Raw genomic sequence first — 21,066 nt, forward strand, 5'->3', positions numbered from 1 at the left:
TTATGAATTATTTTATTCTTTTTGGACTTCAAAGCTTATTCAATTTGAATGAATGTAACTCATCATTCTATCACATGCTAAATCACGAGAAATACCTCCACCATTAAGTTAGTAAAAGAAATTTGATATAACTTGTTGAACTTACATGATATTAAAGATATTTTTTTTAAAAAATTACATGACTAACTTGTAGTTAAACTCGTCATTGACTTAAAGGTAAAGAAAATATAATAAGATCTTTAAAACTAAGAAGAAACAAAAGAAAATCCAAGAAGAAAAAACGAAATTCGAATATCACGACCTAATATTCTATTGTGTGAATTGTGGAAATCAAATCCAATTCTTAAAAGTTTCATACACATACATCATGAATAACTTGTAACAACCAATTATAGACACACGCATAGAAACAAATTATCAAAAGCAAAAGGCAAAATCACCACGAAAAAAAATGTAACCATTTAAAACAAAAAACAAAGAGATAAAACTTGAAGCCGTGGATTGTACTTCACTCCAAAGGAAGTATGATGATAATTTCCATGTTATTAATCTGTAAAAGAAAAATCATTGAAGTTGAAATGTAATCACAAGAGAGAGAAGAAAAAAGAAGAAGGAAGAAACCAATTGAGTTGAGCCAAATACATGGCATGCATCTATTAAGCAGCCAAATAGATAGACTGTAACATATACGAAAGAAGAAGGGGTATAAATTTTTTAACTTTTTTTGGGATTTTGTAATAATATTATATTTAAATGTTTATTTTACATTGCAAAGAGAGGACAAGGCCAACTCAAAGCTTTGGTGAAACCAGAAACTAAACTAATTTCGATCCAAAGCAAAAGCTATGAATGAATCCTACGACCGAAGACCCACCACGCGCCCTTGACCGCACCAAAGTATTCTAATTTCTATCCTTCATTTCATAACCATCATTATTCATCACCCTTCTCTTTCATTTCCTCACCCTTCTCTTTTGTTTTCTTCTGTTTTTATTTTCGCTCTGTTCTGTTTCTCACTTCTCTTTAGGGTTTCAAAGCCTCCCATTCCAATTCAAACCCTCCTTTCATTCTATTTCCTCACCTCGATTCCCAGTATTCTCGCTCTAGATTTCGGGTCACGCGGTTGATTTCTGATGCAGCAGCAATTTCAATCTGATTGCCGTTTGCAAGGGTTGGATTCGGTTGTGGATAGCTTAGAATCACTTTTTTTCTATTTATTTTTTATTTTTTGACGAAAGAGGAGGTGCAGTTGTGGAAGTGTTTCAAGGTTCAGTAGTGAGTGGCTTGTGATGATTTTGATTATGATTTAGAAGTAACCCTAGGTATCTGTGTATGTTTAGATATTTGGTGATTGATTTGGGAGTGTGATTTTGATTCCCTAGAGTTTTTTGCTTTGTTGTTTTTGGGGGGGAGTGATTACTGATTGGAGAAGAAGGGGATGGAGAATGGTCACGATGGGAAATTGGCCGATAAATTCTCGGGCTTGAATATCAACCAGCACGCTCAACAACACGTGCATGATCAATCTAACCTCTCTTCTAACAACAATGATAACTTGTATCAGGTCATGAAGGCTGTTGAAGCTGCCGAGGCCACTATTAAGCAACAGGTAGTACTTTGGATTCAACACGTGCTTCGTTATAAGTATGATTCATTGGATGGTGCCTGTTCATTATTTTCGTATTAGGTTTTTTGATTAACGTGTTTTGCCATGCGGTCCAAGTTTTCAATGTCTAGATGATGGCTTATTTAATTATGTATTTGTGTGTTGTGGTGCTTGCTGGGCGTTTTTATTTATGTATTGAAAAGAGAAAAATAATATAATTGAATTTGGGTCCTCGGGATATCATTAGGGATAGAGTATGACTGGTGTTTAAGGTTTTAAATTGTGGCAGTGGTCATGGTTCTTCACCATTCTTGCTACCGTGGGAAATTGCAGACAAATGTGGTCGATGCTGCCACAGTTGTGGTTGCGTTAATGCATTGAGGTTATAGACACCCCAAAAGCCAAAACGTTGTGGACCCCAAAAGCCATAACATTGCGGTCGTAATCACGCACAGACCGTTTTTTAAAAACCTTTGTTGTATTTAATAATATAATATGATAATATGATATATAAACCTGGTTGGTCGTCCCTCATTTTTTTTCACTCTTCCTCTCTTCTGGTTTGATTGCTGTCACAATGGGGTTTTAACTTCTATTCTGCTCTTCTAAGGAGAACGTTACTGTTGCTTGCAGTTGCAGTGGTAGTTTTATGTTGGTAAAATGAAATGGTGGCTTCTTCCATGTCATACCTTGTGAGATAGGGTATTAATGATGCAACATGTTTCTTTTGACAGGTAGAAGAGAATAGCCGGCTTAGGTCTGAACTTCTGAGCAAAATTCAGGAACTGGAAAAATATGTAAGTTCTGTATTCTGTGATGGCATCTGCTTGATTTATCACATATTATTATTGGTACTGTCTGTGTTATAATGCGGGCTTTCTTTTTCTATCCATTTGATTGCTTAGTTGTGTACTAATTGCTTTCTGTTTCTCTGCTCTTTGAATGTGAATTTGTTTTTACTTAGGTAGGAATTGCTAATTGGAACCTTTTTTAGCTGAACTGAGGACACTTTTATGCGTTTCAAATGTCCATGTTCTAGATTCTAGGACAATCTTGGACTACTTATATTTAGATATGAGGATAGGACCATAAGGATGGTACCCGGATTGTATATGTGTGCGTTCCACGCTGATATGCATGTTTTGGATAAAAATGAAATTCATTAACTCAAAGAGAAGATAATTACAAGGAGTTTGGAGGATAAGTGATCCTCCTTAATGTAAAAAGAAGACATAAAAACAAAGAGGAAAAAAAAAGGAACTTAAATGGACTAAAGCTTCCCAATCCCTCAACTATCCCTCCCCCATACCTTCGCATAGCGAAGAGCCTCTGGGCAATGGGGTACGCTAGTTTTATATAATTAGTTAATCACCTTATGTTCTTAATCAAGGCCTTATCCTAACCAAGAGATAGTTGGAATTTTCTCTTGGATACAGTTGTTTCTACTCTTACCTTTTCTTATGTGTCCACTCCCCTCATACATCACCCATGGATCCACATTGGCATTCTTATTACCATTACACTACACTTATTTTCTTTTTTTGCTCTTGTTGGTGCTTCACTGCTCAAACTTCACTATGTTAGGGCATCTATAATGCTAGTCTTATAGCTCTTTGGTAGAATTTTCCTTTGGTAGGTGGTTTGTGAGCACAAGTTACATATAATCTCTGAAGCATTTTTACATTTCATCCACCCAGCTTGAATCTTATGTGTAACATGACCATCAAAATCCTAACCACTTCCTAAGATAGACCCTAGATTTAGATGGGCAGTGATGATTTATGGAGCCTGTGTGGACTTCAGATGATTATTGTTATACACCAACAGGGCAACAATGAACAAGGGGCAGAAACTGTTACCATGTGGGAATAGTTCTTGTATTTGAAGAAGTGCTAATTTCCATGCATATGCAGTAATGTCACGAAGCAGATGAAAGAATTCAATTATGTGCTTCATCTGCAAAACCAAGATGTCTGATAAGCGATGCCTTTCCATGAACTTTTATTTTATAATACTTTATCCTCCATTCACTTTGATGATCATTTTATCCTCTTCCCCTGATTTATGACATGGGAAAATGAAACATTTTTTTTTCTAATAGAAGATGAAATATTATTTGAGAGGAGTATAATAGACTCTTAAAAACGGTAATTTAAACCCCTCCTTACTAAAACGTCTATTTACAAATTACACTTTTTAACAGAGGCAAGAAGATTCAGTGGATCAAAAATCACGTTTGGCTGCTCAATGGAAGGAGCAGGAGCACGGATCTTATGAAGCTCGTCAATCGGCTCCATCTATAGGTAATTGAGTATATAAGCTCAATGTTACAGGGCCCTCTTTTCTAGCTGATCTAACCAGTAAACTAGTTGTCCACCAATAACAAACATGAAATGGATGCGCAGCCAGAAGCAATACAGGTGACCATTCTGAGAACAGTCAAATAAATGGAACATTGAGAGTACAGCCAAATGACCAGTTGCCTATGGATAATACTGGCTACTCTCAGTTGTCTTCTCCATCTACAAGGTCAGTCTCTCCAAGCAGGTATGTGATATTAAATATCAATTATAGTGCTAGAGCTACATGTGATGTCATATTTATTCTATATGTAAGTAGTGTTGAAGAAGGGTCGTGTAATTTTAGAATCCTGTATTTGTCATAGGCTTCTACCAGAAGGAGACCTTGATTCCCGATTTAATTCGCCTCGGCAAGGTTTGATGCCTGTGGTGGAAACGAATAGTAATAATAATAGCTTATTGAAGCAGGTACTATCTTCAGTTCTAAAATTTCATATTTAATAAGAGCTCGATATTTCTGGAGTCATGTGTGTATCTATTTAGGATCTGGCCATTAATAAGGTTCGGGAACATGAAGAAGAGATCATCCTATTAAGGAAACGTCTTGCTGATTATTCTGTAAAGGTAAAAGGTGTAAAATAGTTTTAAGCTGTTTAGAGTATATTTTGTCTCAATGTCCATTTTGGTGACTGATCATTTTTCCATACCAGGAAGGACAAATACGGAACGAAAAATATGTCTTGGAAAAGCGCATTGCATATATGCGTCTGGTATGCATGAAATTTTGTTGAAATCTTTGTGAAATTCCTTAAGCATCTTTTGTGTTTTGCATTTTTCCTTATATTTGGTTGAGCTTCTGCTCAAATAAATAATTTGTAATATTGCTGCTAGGCCTTTGATCAGCAGCAACAGGACCTTGTAGATGCTGCATCAAAAGCTTTATCATACCGACAAGACATAATTGAAGAAAATATACGTCTTACATATGCATTACAGGTTATTTTTCCTACTTTTTTCCTCACTATTAGTGTGGTGTGTTAAATTTTGCATGGTTGCTATAAGTATATTTCAATGAGTCTCCATGGACAGTAACTGTTCTGTTTTGTGTTTCAGAATCAATTTTTAAGTTTTTGCATTTTCTTTTTCTGGTCAGGATGCACAGCAAGAAAGATCAACATTTGTTTCATCTTTGCTGCCTCTTCTTGCAGAATACTCCCTGCAGCCTCCTGTTCCTGATGCACAATCAATTGTTAGCAATGTCAAGGTCAGCTTTTATATGTTCCCTTTTTGAAATAAGTAATTTTGCTACTCCTGTATTAGCACTTACATGTATACCCTACAAATATGGCACCTGGATGTAATTTGACTCTCTCTCTGTTGCTGCCAAGAAGAAAAATCCTTGAAGCTAAACTATTGTGATATAAGACCTATGAAGGGTATTCAAAGATATCCATGAATTTCACTCCCCTTTTCCTCATTTTATTTAATATATTATGCTGGACTCTTTGTTTTTTCTTAATAGGATTATATATGAATAGAAAAATAGTTTATCGAATTAGAGAAACAGAACAATGCAAGACTTGAGGACCAGATATTCTCCTAGTACAATAGAATAGATGTTTGGTATAGCATGTTGATGGATATTGTACAGTATACACATGTTGAGTAGCATTTTCCAGTACTAAATCTGCCATATGATCTTTGGTATCAAGCATTTAAAGGGAAACTCTTAAAATTTGAAAGTGTAATTCTACTTGAGTTGTGGCACTGTGCAGATCTGAATTGATCTGTAACAACCTGACTGAAACTTGCTCAAATGTTGTAGACAACAACTTTTTCTAACTATAAAAGCTCTGATGTGACCTGCATCAAGCTTTTGAAGAGGAAAACACAATAATTTAAAACTTATCATGTCTTTTGCCATTTGGATGCTTACTGATTCTGGGTAGACATATAAAGGAACTTATTGTCACACCATAAAACATCCCACCTCAAAATTCATACATTCTGTTATCTGGGCTTATAACATCAGTTACCAAATTTATGGGGGTCTATATTTATTCTCTGTATAACCCACATTTATCAGCATAGTGTGATTCCCATGGTTCAATCTAACTCACAGGTGCCATACTATGAATCAAAGGGTATACCAGAATTTCTGAGGTTGTGGTGTAACAAAAAAATTCAAAGATTTGTAAAACATATATAATAAATAATTAATATTAATAATGCTAATAATTTTAAAATTTTATACCATAAAAAAGTATATAATAAACAATTTCTAAACTCAAATTTTGAAACCCAATTATCAATCATCAGAGTGTTATAAAAAAGTACCAATAACAGGCATCTTGTAAGCCGTGTTGTTAAAAAGCGGCCATGGTGGATTGCGATGACAGATTTTCACAGGGCTCCTTTGAATGGTGGTGGTGTGGCGGGCCATGGTGGAAGAAGTGGCCCTGTTTAATGACAATCAATGAAAACGAAGACGATGGAACAGAGTTGAGCGGTGTAAATCTGATAAGGAGGAAAAAGAAAAGATAGGTTTTGGGTGTTCTGAGTTCTGACCTGGCGCAACCTAGTTTTAAATTTTAAAAACCCTAAAAACCTGGTCAAAACAGGCCCAAAATTTTAAAAAAATCTAAAAACCCGACCCAGCCTAGGACTCGGAACATTAAAAAAACTGACCACCCGCCTAAAAACTCGACTACACAAACAGCTCCTTTCCTCTCTCGAACATTCAAGGACATGCCGCAAGCATCCAGTGACCTCACCACCCACTTCTAGCAACCACCTAGCGATGATCGTAACTGATGATGGGGATCTCTGGGGACGATGATCTCCGGTGTCTGCCTGTCTCCAGCTCCCTCAAACTTGCTCTTGTTTCTCTCTGACTCAGCCAACCCTCAACGTTTTTTCCTTTGACCTCTGTTCTCTTGACGTCTGCAATTTTATTTCTTGAATTATACACACACATGCACACATATACGCTTTGCTTCTGCCATATGCTTCAATGCTATCTGCCATATTTACATGGCGGATTTTCGGCTGGCTGCCATAGTTTGCCATCCGCCATCGATAACACTGCTTTTACACAACTAAATCAAAAGAAAGACTTTTGTTAGTTTTTTCTTTATAGGAAAAAGGACACTGGTATCATTTACTTAAAATACAAGAGACAGTGATGAAAATTACTAAAACTGATTATAAAAACAGATGTTTTTTTTTGAAAAAGATCTTTTTCAAGTGCAACTGTATTCTGTAGAATAAGATACCACTAACCTGTATGTAGTGTTATTGATGGCGGAAGGCTGAAATTCTGCCATATAAACACGCCATTGCGTCTTATGGCGCCGCCTTGGCGGGCCTCCCTTAACAAATTTCCTATGGCGGTTGGCAAAAATGTGCCATGCCATGGCCACTATTTAACAACACTACCTGTATGTCCCTTTTGATTTCTAAGAGTCAATTTACTGCTCACAAGTCTGTGTTTGATATGTTTTTCCCCCTTCTGATATCTTGACATGTCATTCATAATTAGCATAATAAAGTGTTTGTATTTTACCAGGGGCTGTTTGTTTGAATCTTCTCTATCTTGATGAAATGAATAAATTTTTGCAAATGCATTTGAATCTTCTGAGTATCTGAGTTTAAGTATCTGAGATTAATATTGCAAAATGATGGGGAAATTAATGATGCCACACATAGGATGTATCATACAAGCTGGGTGGTTAAAACGGAGAAAGACATCAAAAGTTATTTATGAACAAAACATACCTATCAAGCTCAAAGGAAAGTTTTATCATACTACTATTATATGACCAACTATATTCTATGTGAATGAATGTTGGACTTTGAAGGGACAAGAGAAAAAAATTGGACTCGGAGTAGAAGAAATAAATATGTTAAGATAGAAAATCGGTTAAAGTGGTTTGGGCACATGAAAAGAAGACCACTGAAGCTTTGGTGGGGAGAGTAGATCGCATTGTTCTTAACCCTATGTAAAGGGGTAGAGGGAGATCGAGAAAGAAATTGTAAGAAATTATTAGAAAGGATCTTATGGTGAATGATATTATTGGAAGATACCTGGGAATCACCCAGATTCTGTAGGATCTCGTAATATATAATTATGTAGTTAATGCTGTACTATTTTAGGATAGTGAGTGATTTATGGAACATGCAGATTAGAAAGGATCTTATGGTGAATGATATTGTTGGAAGATACCTGGGAATCACCCAGATTCTGTAGGATCTCCTAATATATAATTATGTAGTTAATGCTGTACTATTTTAGGATAGTGAGTGATTTGTGGAACATGCAGATTAGGCAGGAATCGGTCTTTATTTCTGTCTATTAGGGAGATTTATTTCCCCTGTTGTACCTTAGATCTGTACGTAGAGAGCATTGCCACGCTCCAGGCCCATAGCCTTTGGTGTGTGTTGGAAAGCCGCTGTAGTTGTGGTCACCCCTAGTTTGCATTGTCTTTGAAAGGGCTACCTAAAGAGGGGTTGACCAGAAAGACTGCATGAAGCTTTATATTGTGGAGCCACTGGACGTCGGCTCTTTAAGGGTTGAGATCCCACATCGATTAGAGATATGGCCTAAGTAGTGCTTATAAGGCTTGAGCAATTCTCACCTTACAAGCCGGTTTTGTGGGATTGAGTTAGTTCCAACTTCCAATGGCCTAATTCCAAGAGATATCCCTACAAATTTGGTTTTTAGTTGAAACCAATGATGTGTGATTTATATAGTTGACCTCAAATAGTGGTATAAAGTTATTGTTGTTGTTGCATTTGCTTTCTCTTCCACTATTTGTGGTCAGGAGTAAGAAAGTTTAAATTGTGCACCTCCCTTTTCTCAAGCAATTTCTTGATATCAGACATGGAAAAGTCTGTCAAATCTCTGTATAGGTCATATGATGATACCAATAACTGTCTCCTTGTCTGTTTTCTTCCAAATTCTAGGATCTTGTTCATCTTGAATTCACAGTGAATTCTTCTATTTGGCAGGTTTTGTTTAAACATTTACAGGAAAAACTTCTTCTCACTGAGGTATGTTGGGCATATATTTGAGTGCTTTGTATTCCTGTATGCCCTGTTATGGTTTGGTTTGTAGATAATTCAATCGAATTAGTTCTTAAGTTTAGTTGGATGAGATAGTAGATATTGTTGAAAGTTTGCAATGTTTACTTTTCGTTTTTGCTATAGGAATTGATCTATTGGTTTGTATTTGTTCTTTGTTACAGTCAAAGCTAAAGGAGTCACAATATCAATTGACACCTTGGCGTTCAGATATGAACCATGCTAATGTTGCCACACAATCACAACCTCACTCGATTGGTGCACCTTTGACAACTTCAGTATGTTCATATTGTGATTTTGTCCCTTTTCCTTGATATGCTTAAATAAATTCTAAATAGTTGCATTTTTTTATCAGAATAAAAATGGCCTTGAACTGGTACCTCAGCATATGTACTCTCAAGTAAAGCCTCAGGTCTCTGTTGATGCTCAGGCAGGCACTGAACCGGATCTATTGGGTCGCCACCAGAATGGCTTGAGTGGTGGTGTGGCAACAAGTGTTGATGCTGATGATTTGGGGAGATTTTCACCTCTTGCAAGCAGGTGAGCCTGGTCAAATGGAGACTGCTACTGTGAACTGAATGTATTGGTGGGTTCTGTTTTCATGTAATCTTTGTTAAAGTGGTCCTGATGCATGCAATGTTGTTCCCTTCCATTTGACTGAAGTGGATAGACTATTCTTTCTAGGCAATCTGTTTGGCACTATTCCTAGCAGATGAGAGATCTTATTATTTAAAAATGGAGACTTGTCTTTTCAAGCTGTTCCACAATATGACATACATTTTTAATGGCTCCATCATTATCTAAACCAATGATATCATCATTATTATCAGTGAATATATAGGTTGACTAGATTTCCTATTGTTATCCTTGAAATATCTGTCTTAGAAAAGGAAACTTGCGGTTTGCAGATTGTTGAGATCTCACATCGACTGTATATATGGCCAAAGTAGAGCTTACATATGCTTGGACAATCCTCACCTCATGAGTTAGTTTTTGGGATTGAGTTAGGGCTAAATCAAATTCAAGATGGTATTAGAGCTTAGGTGATCTAATATAAAAATCTACTTGGCCCCTCATAGTTTTCCTAGTGCAATATAAAAAAACCAGTTTTACAATCTCCACACTCTAGATGCCTAATCTAGGCATGAGGTGTTTGTGTTGAGATATTTTTATAAAGGCTTAGGTAATTCTCACCTCATGAGCTAGCTTTTGGGGTTTATTAGGCCTAGACCAAATTTTAGACAGGTATTATCGGTGGTACTTGAAGCTTTCTGCATGTTATGTAGCTATCCCTCCTCAGTTATAGACTATAAAGTAGAAAATTTGATCTTGTCTTACTTCTGTAATGTTGCTAATTGCCAGCATATAATGGTTCATAATGCTGCTCTTATAGTAGATCATCATAGTGTATAATTGGCTTTGGCATCTAGGTTTCAAGTTGGCTTAGGTAAAAGTTTTTCTGAAGTCTTACATGTAGGATTTGGTAGCTCAGTTCCTATTATTGATTATCTTTGTTGCCTGTTGAAGTAAAACTACTCCAGAACAGGGTGCTTAGCTGATACTGATTTTCGATAGCAATGGGTGCCTCAGGAAGGGATATTGTTCTGATTGCATGGGTGTTCCAATATAGATAAAATGAATTCCTGCTTGGTTATCTATCTTGGCTTATTTCATATCACCTGGAATCCATGTGGTCATTCACAGCTTGTTATTAGAATTTGTTGATTAAAATAGAAATTCTCTCTTAGTTTTTGTCTCTTACAATTGGAGAAGGGGCTGAAGGGCTGTAATCTATTAGTGAATCTTTTAATAAAAAATAAATTCTAATTTATATGATTCTCCTCTCTTTCCATTTATCTTTGCTATGCTATCAGTTCCTTAAGTCGAACTAAGTTCCACCTCCAGGAGGCTGGAAGTGTGAATTTTAGTTGTGATATTTCAACTAGTAATGTAACAGTGTGATAAAATTTGACATTCTTTGGGCTGTTGGAAAATGACATCTTTGCTTAAATATATTGGCCGTTTCATTTCACAGGTATTCATCAGCCCCTGATGCATCCACCCACCTGGTAGTTACTCAGGGTGATAACCATCCTGCTCATTATGGAGATGAAATGACCAACAAACAGGTCACATTTCGTGACCCCATGATCAACAATGAAGTTGATGACCCTGATGGAGATGGAACCCATAGTACGAGAGAAACATCTACTAATTGGAGTTCTGGCAACCCTCCTTATACAACCACTGTTGATGATCCCAGTTCTTCATATTCTCCTTATTTACCACCAGTTCTTGAAGAACCTTCTTCTTCATTTTCTGAGGGTAAGTAATCACCTTTTAAGCTTTACAATACATTCAGAGCCTTGCTGTTGGCCATTCCAAATTGAATAAATCATGATGCAGCTGCAGATGAAGATCCATTGCCGGCTATAGAGGGTCTTCAAATTTCAGGAGAAGCCTTTCCTGGAAGGGAACTTCAAGCATGTGGATACTCCATCAATGGCACTACTAGTTGTAATTTTGAGGTGCATTTTATTTGTGTATAATTTGGAACTTGTTTCTTCTTGCTTTATGTACTTAAAAGAGTTTTTCATTATATGGTAATGCTTGATATCTTTCCTAAACATTTGACATTACCTTGTGTCCCTTCTTGTTGGACTACCAGTGGATTCGACATTTGGAAGATGGTTCCTTTAATTATATTGATGGTATTGTTATACTTCTGCGTAAGATTATGTTCTCCCTTTCTTCTGGTATTGTGATGAACTCAGTCATGATTTGTCCAAAATACAGGGGCAAAGCAACCAACCTACCTTGTCAACGCCGATGATGTTGGTACATTACTTGCCATTGAAGTCCAACCTCTGGATAACAGGAAGCGCAAGGTACTTTTTCCCTCTTGCTATGATGGCAGTCTTACACATGTATGCAAAAAATGAGTGAATTGTTATAATGTGGCTTGTATTTATTTATGTTACGGGTTTTGCCTGATATGCAACTTGTCCCAAAAAGTCACTTGGGCAACCCAACAAGGAATTAAGAATTTCAAGTAGCTCTATGGTGGAAATAAGCAACTACTAGTTGTAATCTTCATTGATCGTACAGTGAATTTGAGTATACTGGGGGCAGGGTTTGAGCTTTGAGTGCACTATAGTGCATTATGCTTAAAAAGTAACTTCTGAAGTGGGAAGCTAAAACAATTCATGAATGTGTATTTTGTAAACTGAGTTAGACAGCGTTTGATTTTCTGCTATTGGATATCTAGTCTTTTTTTATACTATATCTCATGCATTCTGTGGTTATAGGGAGAACCTGTGAAGGTTTTTGCCAATGATAATAAAAAGATTGCTTGTGGTGAGTATCTATATCTTAATATTTCTGAAGTTTATTTGTTTCTTCCTTCTGTGTAACTTGAATGATTTACAGTAAATAATTGCAAGTCTGTGGTGAGTTTTACTGTGAATTGTTGTGCATTGGGGTAATTTACTATAGTCTTTTTGTGATTAAGCTCCTATCATTTGTCATGTGTTGTAGAAAATGGGAAAAAATATATAAAAGGGAATGATGGCTGTTGTGACTTGTGAGAGAGAAATTGTTATTTTACCCGACCAAAGTATTTTTTTTATCTGTGGGAATCGAAGATAGTGTCGGGGGGTTTACAACTACTCACACACCTTGCTCAACCAACTGAGTTAGACTCCACCACAGCATTTATAAAAGAGTAAGGGTATGTTTTAGAGTTAGGAGGGAAGGGAAAGGGATCAAGAGAGAAGGAAGGGTCAGTTAAAGGAAATGAAGGGTAAACCTTTATCCTGTTTTGAGTGTTAACTATGACAAGTAAGAGGAAATGGAGAGTTAGTTAAATTTAAATGATTGTATCATTCTTCTAAAAAAACTAACAAAATCAATCCAATATATGCCCATGCATTTTTTTTTATCCTCAAAAATATTATGTTAGATAAAATTCAGTACAAGTCGTACTGTGATTTTTACAATCACCAATGAAGTCTCCCATGCATGACTTGGGATAAGTCGTAAAAGCATGTAAGATAGGGTTTATAAAAAGTCTCTGTTCCCTTTCCCTCCTTTTAGAAGACTCCCAATCAAGGGGAAGGCTAACCAGAAGTTTTACCTTCCCTTTCCCTCCCAAATCCCTCATCCAAACATGCCCCTGGTGTTCTGACATCTTCAATATGAAGTTTACTTCTCTAATTCACAATTTATACAACATCAGATGTTCTTGGAAAGGGGTATTGTGCCATTATGGTTGTTGGGCAATTTTAAATGGAGTGTGTCTTATTAATTTATATATATTTGAGACAAATATTTATAAAAAGGACGGATGTAATTTCAAATTTTATGCATTCATTGGGCTGAAGTTATAAAAAGTAAATTTAATAATAAAGATGTCTATTTGAACAAAAGATATTAGAAACAAGGAGGATAAGATTTCATCCCAAGAGATAAGTTAAAATCATTTTAATCTGAACTGACTTATATGCTTTGGATGTATCATACATGTCTTGATTTCAACAGTGATACAAGTTTTCTTTTGTCTCCTTTCTTACCTTCCTGTTTAGAGCTGCAAATTTTGATGAGTCATCCTAAAATAGTTTATTGAGTTATTTGTTCTCAGATCCTGAAATGCAGAACCACATAGAGAAGGCTTTTTACAGTGGACATGCTTCGTATAGAGTTTCTCATTCGGTAATTTAATGAAAGTAGTTTTCTTAATTGTTATGAATTTCTTTCGAATGTTAGTGTCAAAATATTATTTGACCCATCAGTCTTCTTTATGAAGAACTCCTAACTGTTTTATAAATATTTTTGGCTTGATATTACAGACTAGATATCTTGATATATGGGAGCCAGCCACATTGGCCATTACGAGGGAAGGTTACAGTATCAAATGCAGTGGACAAAGTGGAGTTGTAATCACAGAAAAATTTTCACCGTCCACCACTGTAAGATGTTTTATTCTTTGTTATTCTGTATGGATATTTGGCTAATTTATCATTGATTCTAGGAAATGAAGTAAAATTCTTTAATGAAATGTCCCTTTCCTCTTTTAAAACACAATTTTCTCTATTATTTCCTCTCATGCCAAGACTCTATATATAGGCAAATCTTCGGAGAAACTTTCTGGCAGTGTGGCCTGATGTTTCAGAATAATAATCATAATGTTGTGAAAGCAACAGCGTGTTTAATCTCATGGCAATTGGGTTTGTCTGAGGATATATATTAGCTATCTAGAAGAATGTTGTCAGAATATAATTACAGACTGTCTGAAATTGTAAGAAGCATTATATTGTAAAATATGTGATTGTCTGTTCAACTTTCTGGGTTGTGTTGGATGAACTGAGTTATCTCTCACCTGATAGGTTTGATGGAAACCAAAAAGAGCTAATGAATTTGACAATCAGACCATTTCTGTACACTGTTTATTTCTCTATAATAGAGCTTCTATTAAATATTTAATTAAAGTTCTAAGAAGTATGATATTTCCGAATTTGTGATTGTCTGTTGAACTTTCTGACCTTTGTTTGGAGTTATCTCTCCAGATAGATATCAGTAAAGCCAAAGAGTTCATGAAGTTGACATTAGATAATTTTTGACCTTTTTTATTTCTTGATGATAGAAGTAGTTAATTATTTAAAAAGGAAATAACTGTTGAGAGTTGAGACATATTATATTTAATGAAAGTTAATCAACATTGTTGCTAGCAGCATTCCCTGAGATACTTTGAAAACTGTTGTGTATTTAGAAGACGTGATCTTGAGTGGTTAGCTAATTTTTAGATATCCCTTTTGCATTTACTTCTGTAGGTTATGATTCCATATGGACATACTTCAGAGTTTATTATAATTGGTTCCAGTGGTGATGAACACCTTTTAAAGACAGATTTCAGTGGGTAAGTGTTCTCACAGTTGCTTTGTTTTGTATGAATGTATGTTTATGGATATGGAATAACTTTTGGAGGAATTCTTAGATGCAGTTGGGTTTTTACTCTAATTAAGTAATAATATATAGATCTGGGTTGACTGGACAAGAGAGACTACCCAATGTTTCATGTCCATTTATTTCAGCATTGACTGGAATGCTGATCCCCTCAGGAGATTTCACCATCTAGCTTGTTGTGTTTCATTATCTGCTAATGAAAAGTGATCATATAAAATGGAAACCTTTTCCTTTTTTTAAGCTTAAGCTGACCTAAAACTACAAAATTTTGAACCCTTTTGAAAACACTAGAAAGTCCAATCTCCATTCTCTCTAACAATCTGTTGGATAGAAGGGAAGATATATAGGCCTTTGGGATCCTTGGTGTTTGATAAATGAGACTTTATATTCAGTAGCCGATATGTTTTTGTGCCTTCTTGTTTGTGGTTACTTCTGCATCAATCTTTAAATGTAATACAGACCTTAAGCAGAATTTTAATTTTTTTCTTTCGTAATAATATACTTTTGTATTTTGGTAATCTTTATTACCCAAAGTTCATTGCAATTCTGAGAAGTAATAATTTTAGCTCTTGCTTCTGTTGGTTTTGGATAACAAAGGAAATGCATCTTTTGCTGAGGATGTTGTAGTTTATTTTTTTCTGCAAATAAATGGTGAAGAAATTCTTTATAATATTAGAACAAATCTATTTCTTTTTTAATTACACTTCAGATCCCTACTCCCCAGTGTCAGAACTTCGTGGAACCTCAAGTTGTAAAGATAATTAGTATGGAGAAAGAGAACTAGACAAGTGAACAAACTTGTAATGTGTTACTATTAATTTGCTTACAATGCATTTGGAATCATTATTCTTTAATCTCTAAGTAAAACAGAGAATTACCTCTTTAAGCAAGAGAAGTACCCCATGCCAAGTTTTCAAATGGTTGCAAATTGCAATTTGTAATCTCATTTGTGATTTATCTATTTCTGATTTTTTTTTTTTTGTTTTGCCTTCTGCTTTTAATAATATTTATGTTTCTCCTTTTGCAGTGCTAGAGACACTATTGTGCTCACTTTGAGATTATTCATCCTGAGGAGGGTATATATAAATTTTCTCCTCATTACTGATTAATATAAATGCCATAGTTTATATGCTAGAAAATTTCCATTTGGCCTTCTGTTTAACAAAGCCTTGTCCAAAAAAAAATGTTTTTTTTGGTGTGATGTTATGAACACTTAAAAAATTGTTTTTCTTGCTCAACTGTGGCATGTGCCCTTGCACTCTTACCTATGCATGATAAACCAAAAGAAAAAGAAAAAAAAGAGAGATATGAAGGTAGAACATCAGTTTTCCAACATCATAAATTTTGTTTAGTTTAGCCACTCATTGCTAATGATGAACTCTACTGTTACTTTTGTAGAAATTAGAAATAACTGGCATTGATTGTATCTGTTCCCTGCTTGGGTAGTATGGGATTGTTTAATTAGATTCCTTTAGTTCTCTTTATTTGAAGTTAACCAAGCTTTATAAGGTTATGATTCTAACCTGTCCTTTAGTCTCTGACTGCTTCAATTCGTAGAATTGTATTGGAAAGCCAGAAAGAATATTACTTAACTCCATTTGTTCATGCATTCTGTTTATTTCTATTTTTTTTTCCCGTCCTTTTTCATTTGTTTTTAGAGTAGAATATTTTGAGCCAGCATTGAAGAGCATATAATGAAGGTTTTTTCTGATTTTTCTGCTTCTGCAGCCTGGGGAGAAAAGAAGAGTAAAGAAGAAGGGATTATTCTTTTAACAGGTGAGGGAATGTCAGGACTGCTTGGCTGAAAATCTCTGCTGTGCGTGGAATGTGCAGACCACCGAGATGGGGATTGGGAGTAGTGTTTTGTGTGCTATCTAAATTTTGTTCCTTTTCATATTCTATAATAGGGCAGAGTTAGCTTGAGCTGTAATTGTGAATTTATGCAATCATATTTTTTTTTTTCTTTTTCAATGTTTAGCAATTTTTTGTAGCTCGTTTCCTTGCCATGTAAGTCCATTGTTGTACTGCATGCTGCTCTTGTCATTTTCTTGCAATGTGCCTGCATTCACATGGTTCCCCCCACTTTTATTAACTAAAATGGTCCAGAGGAAAATGATATAGTTGTCGTTTGAATTTCACGGAACTTGTCCCCTATGTCAATGGTCAAATGGTTGTGTTTATTTTAAATAAACACTCCTTAAATTAATTACTTTGTCCAAGGGGTCATGTTAGGGTGTTTTAAAATGGATATGGCTTTGTTAATATTTAATTTTGTAATTCAATTTTAAAAATTATAAAAACTGTATGATTTTCAAGGGACAATACAGAGATAGATAGAAAGAGACAACATAAAAGTCAATTTTGTTTTAAAACAAGAATAATTTTTGTTCATGATGGTGTTGTAGATTGGTTATATGCATTTGGACCTAACATCTTTGATAAAATCATTTTCTAATAACCTCAACAATAATTTGTCTTTGTAGGCATGCATTATTTTGTCGAAACTTAATATATTTCAAGGAATTAAAATTGTATTTTTTTTAAATTTGTAAAAGATACATTTTAGTTCCTAAACACCTAAATTGAGGAACTAAAAGATATATATATATATATATATATATATATGGGACATATTAGGTGAGAGGAGGAGTGTTTTATTATTAGAGATGAGAGGATTAAATAATAGTTCTTAGATTAAAATAAAAGATCTAGATTTAATTGTTAATTAAAATTACATATTGAGCGTAATAGATCCATTCCAAATTTTAGGTACTAAATCATAATTTTTATTTAAAAAAAATAAATAAATTTTATCATGTAATTTAAAATCTTAATCTTGCCAATCCTGATAATTCAAAAATTAAGTGATAGAATATTCATTTCAAAGGTAAGTTTAATGGATATGGATTGTTGTAAAAGATTTTATATTCTCAATCAATGTAAAATTAGTTTTGGTGTGACTTTTAGGATGATCATTATCAAATTATTATCACACAATAGTTTATAATTGGATGATATTGTAATTTTCTTTTTACACGATACTTATATTTTCTTTTAAAAAACTTATTGATTTTTTATCTTTTAATAATATGGAGATAATATATCCTTTACACTTCTACAAACAAATTAGATTATTTTTAAATTTTGTTTATTCCATTTTTTTATTGTCAATACAAAGTGTACATGTCCCTTTACGTTAATAAGTGGAGTTGAGTTACAACCTATGAATCCACTTAATGTTCCGTTTGTATTTGTGTAAAACTCTGTTTTTTCCAGCTAAACATCATTCTTGTCACTAGACAAAACTAAGTGTGCACCAAACAATCTTCACTGTTAAAAAATGTATCGAAGAAATCGTGTTATGATATAGAACTCAGCCGAATTTAAGTTGACCAAATAAAAACAAATTTCCCCCCTAATCTAAGCCCAACCAAGATATCTCCATTCTTCATTCGGTGGAAAATGAAAATCATAATGCGCAGTCTAGGATTAGTTTTCAAATAAAGCCTTGGAATTGCCTTTTTGGGCACAGGTTTTTTTCGTCATATATGATGGGAACTATCCAATAAAAGAAAACTACAATATCACCTCTTCTTTATTATGAACAACAGATTACTCCTCTTCAACTGCAAGTGGACAACGGCTGAAACTTTTATGTATCACAAAAGCATACCAAACAACTTTTTTTTTTTTTTTTGCCTCATAATTTATTTGTGAATGGAACGAATAGTTAATGTTTATCAACTTTAAGATCCTTTTAAATCTTTTAACCCTGGACAATGTTGATGTACACTATAATCTCCTTTATATACTGTTTTGCAACTCAATAAATATATTTTAAAACAATACAATATCCCAAAAACTGCTTGAAATGCAAGCATTTTTAAAAAAATATTTACGACAATTAATTTGAGGTTTGAGAGATGAATTATTAGGTGCTTCTATATATATTTTACTTTGTGAGCAAATCGAGAGTATGATAAGCAAGTTCTATTGGGATGACAATGTAGAAGGGCATAAAACCATTAATCCAATTTGGCTCTGGGTAACCCATCTCGGAACATAACATATCAATTTTACATGCCTTTTGAGAATCATAGACCAAGTTTCACATGGAGGAGCATGCCATCCTCGAGGTGGGTGATTGATGGATGGAGAGTAGGGAACGGTAACAACATTAGAGTTTGGATGGATAAGTGACTTCTTTATGTGGTCAATCCTAAAAGGTCCATATATAGAGGTGAAGATACAGGACAAAGTCTTCTTATGGTGGAAGACTTAAATTGATAAAAATACTCGTTAGTGGAATAGATATATAGTTGATGTTCTCTATCTTTTCTCATTCTAATGTGGTGAGAATATTGTAGATTTCCTTATGAAAAGCTAGCATAAGGATGTAATATTGATTTGGCATCATATCACAGATGGTTTTTATTTAGTGAAGACGATATAATCTTTTTATGGATAAAAATTTCCATCTTAAATGTTCTTCTTTAGTTAATTTATCCAATGATGTTAGCCGGAAAAAAATATGGTTTATAAGTACTATCCCTAGGTGTAGGGATGTAGTGTGGAGAGGTAGCTCCTATATACTTCTGATAAAAAAAATAATAAAGGTTTTTTTTGAAAGATGAGTTTAGGTTGATCTAATTTTCCCAACAATAAGAGATTATTCTTCATGCTCTCTTAGTTTAGTCAAATACGGTTTATATCCCCAAAAGAAATTCACCTTAAGAATTGAACTATTTGGCTTCAATGGATACAAGAATATGATTTTAAACAACATGGAGGGAATGCATTAGCACTTAAAGTGCTTTGAGCTATCTGCTGGTTTAGTAGAAACCATAGCAATCATTGAAGCATATATGGTAGGCAAGATAGCTAATATATGAGCCATAGAGAGAATAGTAGAAGTGGTAATTGTTTTTTGATGATGTTGTTTGGTTGGATGAGTTACCTTGTAATTTACAGCCAATATTCGTTAACTTCATATAATATTTACATCTTAAGCTAAAATTAATATTGTTTCCTAAAAATAGAAATACTTTAGAGATTAATGCTTATTATTTCAAGTAATGAAGAATCTCTGTACAAAATAAATAAATAAAGAATTCAGTTCTCTTTTATTATTATCTAAGATTTGAGTACTGTAAATAAAATTTATTAAACAATGTTTTATTTCTTTAAATAGATTCACCCATTTTAATATCCATGCTTGTGCGTATTTCTTTTAGGTGTACTGTGAATTTTCAATTTATTTCCGAACCTTCAACTTCGTATACCTGTTGACCGAAATTTTAGAAATGTAACTTAAATAGTAAAGAGTAAAAAAATACATTAAATTATTATATTGGGTTGTTTTTTTTCCGGTAGTTAAATTTGTTGGGGTTTAAAGTAACAACCGAATAAAGTAAAGAATAAATTAATTACCTTAAAGTATATAAAAATTATTAGCTTATGAAGAGAAATAGCTAGTAAAAAGAGAGAGGTGGGGTGAAAGAGTGAATATTCAAAGATATTTAAAGGGTGGAGTACGTAGCAGCAATGTGTATGGACTGTGCTTACATCCATTCCCTTCCACTGATGGTGTGATCTGGATTAGAAGTAGCTAGGTGCCTCAAAAAGAATCTTTATTTCTCCAATAATGTTATACATGTTTTTTTATATTATTATTATATCACCTTTTTAAAAAATAAAAGAGATATTTTAATATATATATATATATATATATATATATATATATATATATATATATATATATATATATATAGGAGGACATAAAAAAATTGACTTGTCAATAATAAAGTTTTTATTTTTTTTACTTATCTTACTAAAGCCTATTAGTGCATAGTCATCAAATGTCCCATCCCAGGCGCTTTAATTAGATTGGATAAATTAAAGGAACCAAAGAATGCATAGTAGTTGCACACTCATCATATGTATATTTAATTTATATATATTGTAAAACTAGTGGATTCCACGAGCGTATGAAGGTTCCAAAAGAATAATAATTCTTCGAAGACAACATGTATGATACTGATAAATAGGACCTATATATATATATATATATATATATATATATGTATGTATAGATAGATAGGGAACATAAGTATCTTT

General features: G+C 34.1%; 1 protein-coding gene across 3 annotated transcripts; it reads left to right on the forward strand.

The window, feature by feature from the left end:
* The first annotated feature begins 771 nt into the window (after positions 1–771).
* On the forward strand, positions 772–16,978 carry LOC100796032 (uncharacterized). 3 transcript variants are annotated; one of them, XM_041013414.1, is made up of 22 exons: positions 772–1,609; positions 2,341–2,403; positions 3,810–3,909; positions 4,012–4,153; positions 4,272–4,374; positions 4,468–4,530; positions 4,617–4,676; positions 4,798–4,902; positions 5,060–5,170; positions 8,917–8,958; positions 9,153–9,266; positions 9,344–9,528; positions 11,024–11,313; positions 11,401–11,516; positions 11,657–11,699; positions 11,785–11,876; positions 12,297–12,345; positions 13,628–13,698; positions 13,836–13,955; positions 14,817–14,902; positions 15,977–16,025; positions 16,678–16,978. In XM_041013414.1, exons 1-22 carry the CDS (start codon positions 1,439–1,441, stop codon positions 16,720–16,722), a joined length of 2,220 nt encoding a protein of 739 aa, XP_040869348.1. In that variant the 5' UTR covers positions 772–1,438; the 3' UTR covers positions 16,723–16,978. The 3 variants fall into 3 exon arrangements, with proteins under 3 accessions (XP_040869348.1, XP_003555542.1, XP_006606408.1); XM_003555494.5 differs by having other exon boundaries at positions 773–1,609; positions 4,450–4,530; positions 11,395–11,516; XM_006606345.4 differs by having other exon boundaries at positions 773–1,609; positions 4,450–4,530.
* Positions 16,979–21,066: the final 4,088 nt, after the last annotated feature.

This window comes from Glycine max, chromosome 20, assembly GCF_000004515.6.
Source record: "Glycine max cultivar Williams 82 chromosome 20, Glycine_max_v4.0, whole genome shotgun sequence".
Taxonomy (NCBI): Eukaryota; Viridiplantae; Streptophyta; class Magnoliopsida; order Fabales; family Fabaceae; genus Glycine; species Glycine max.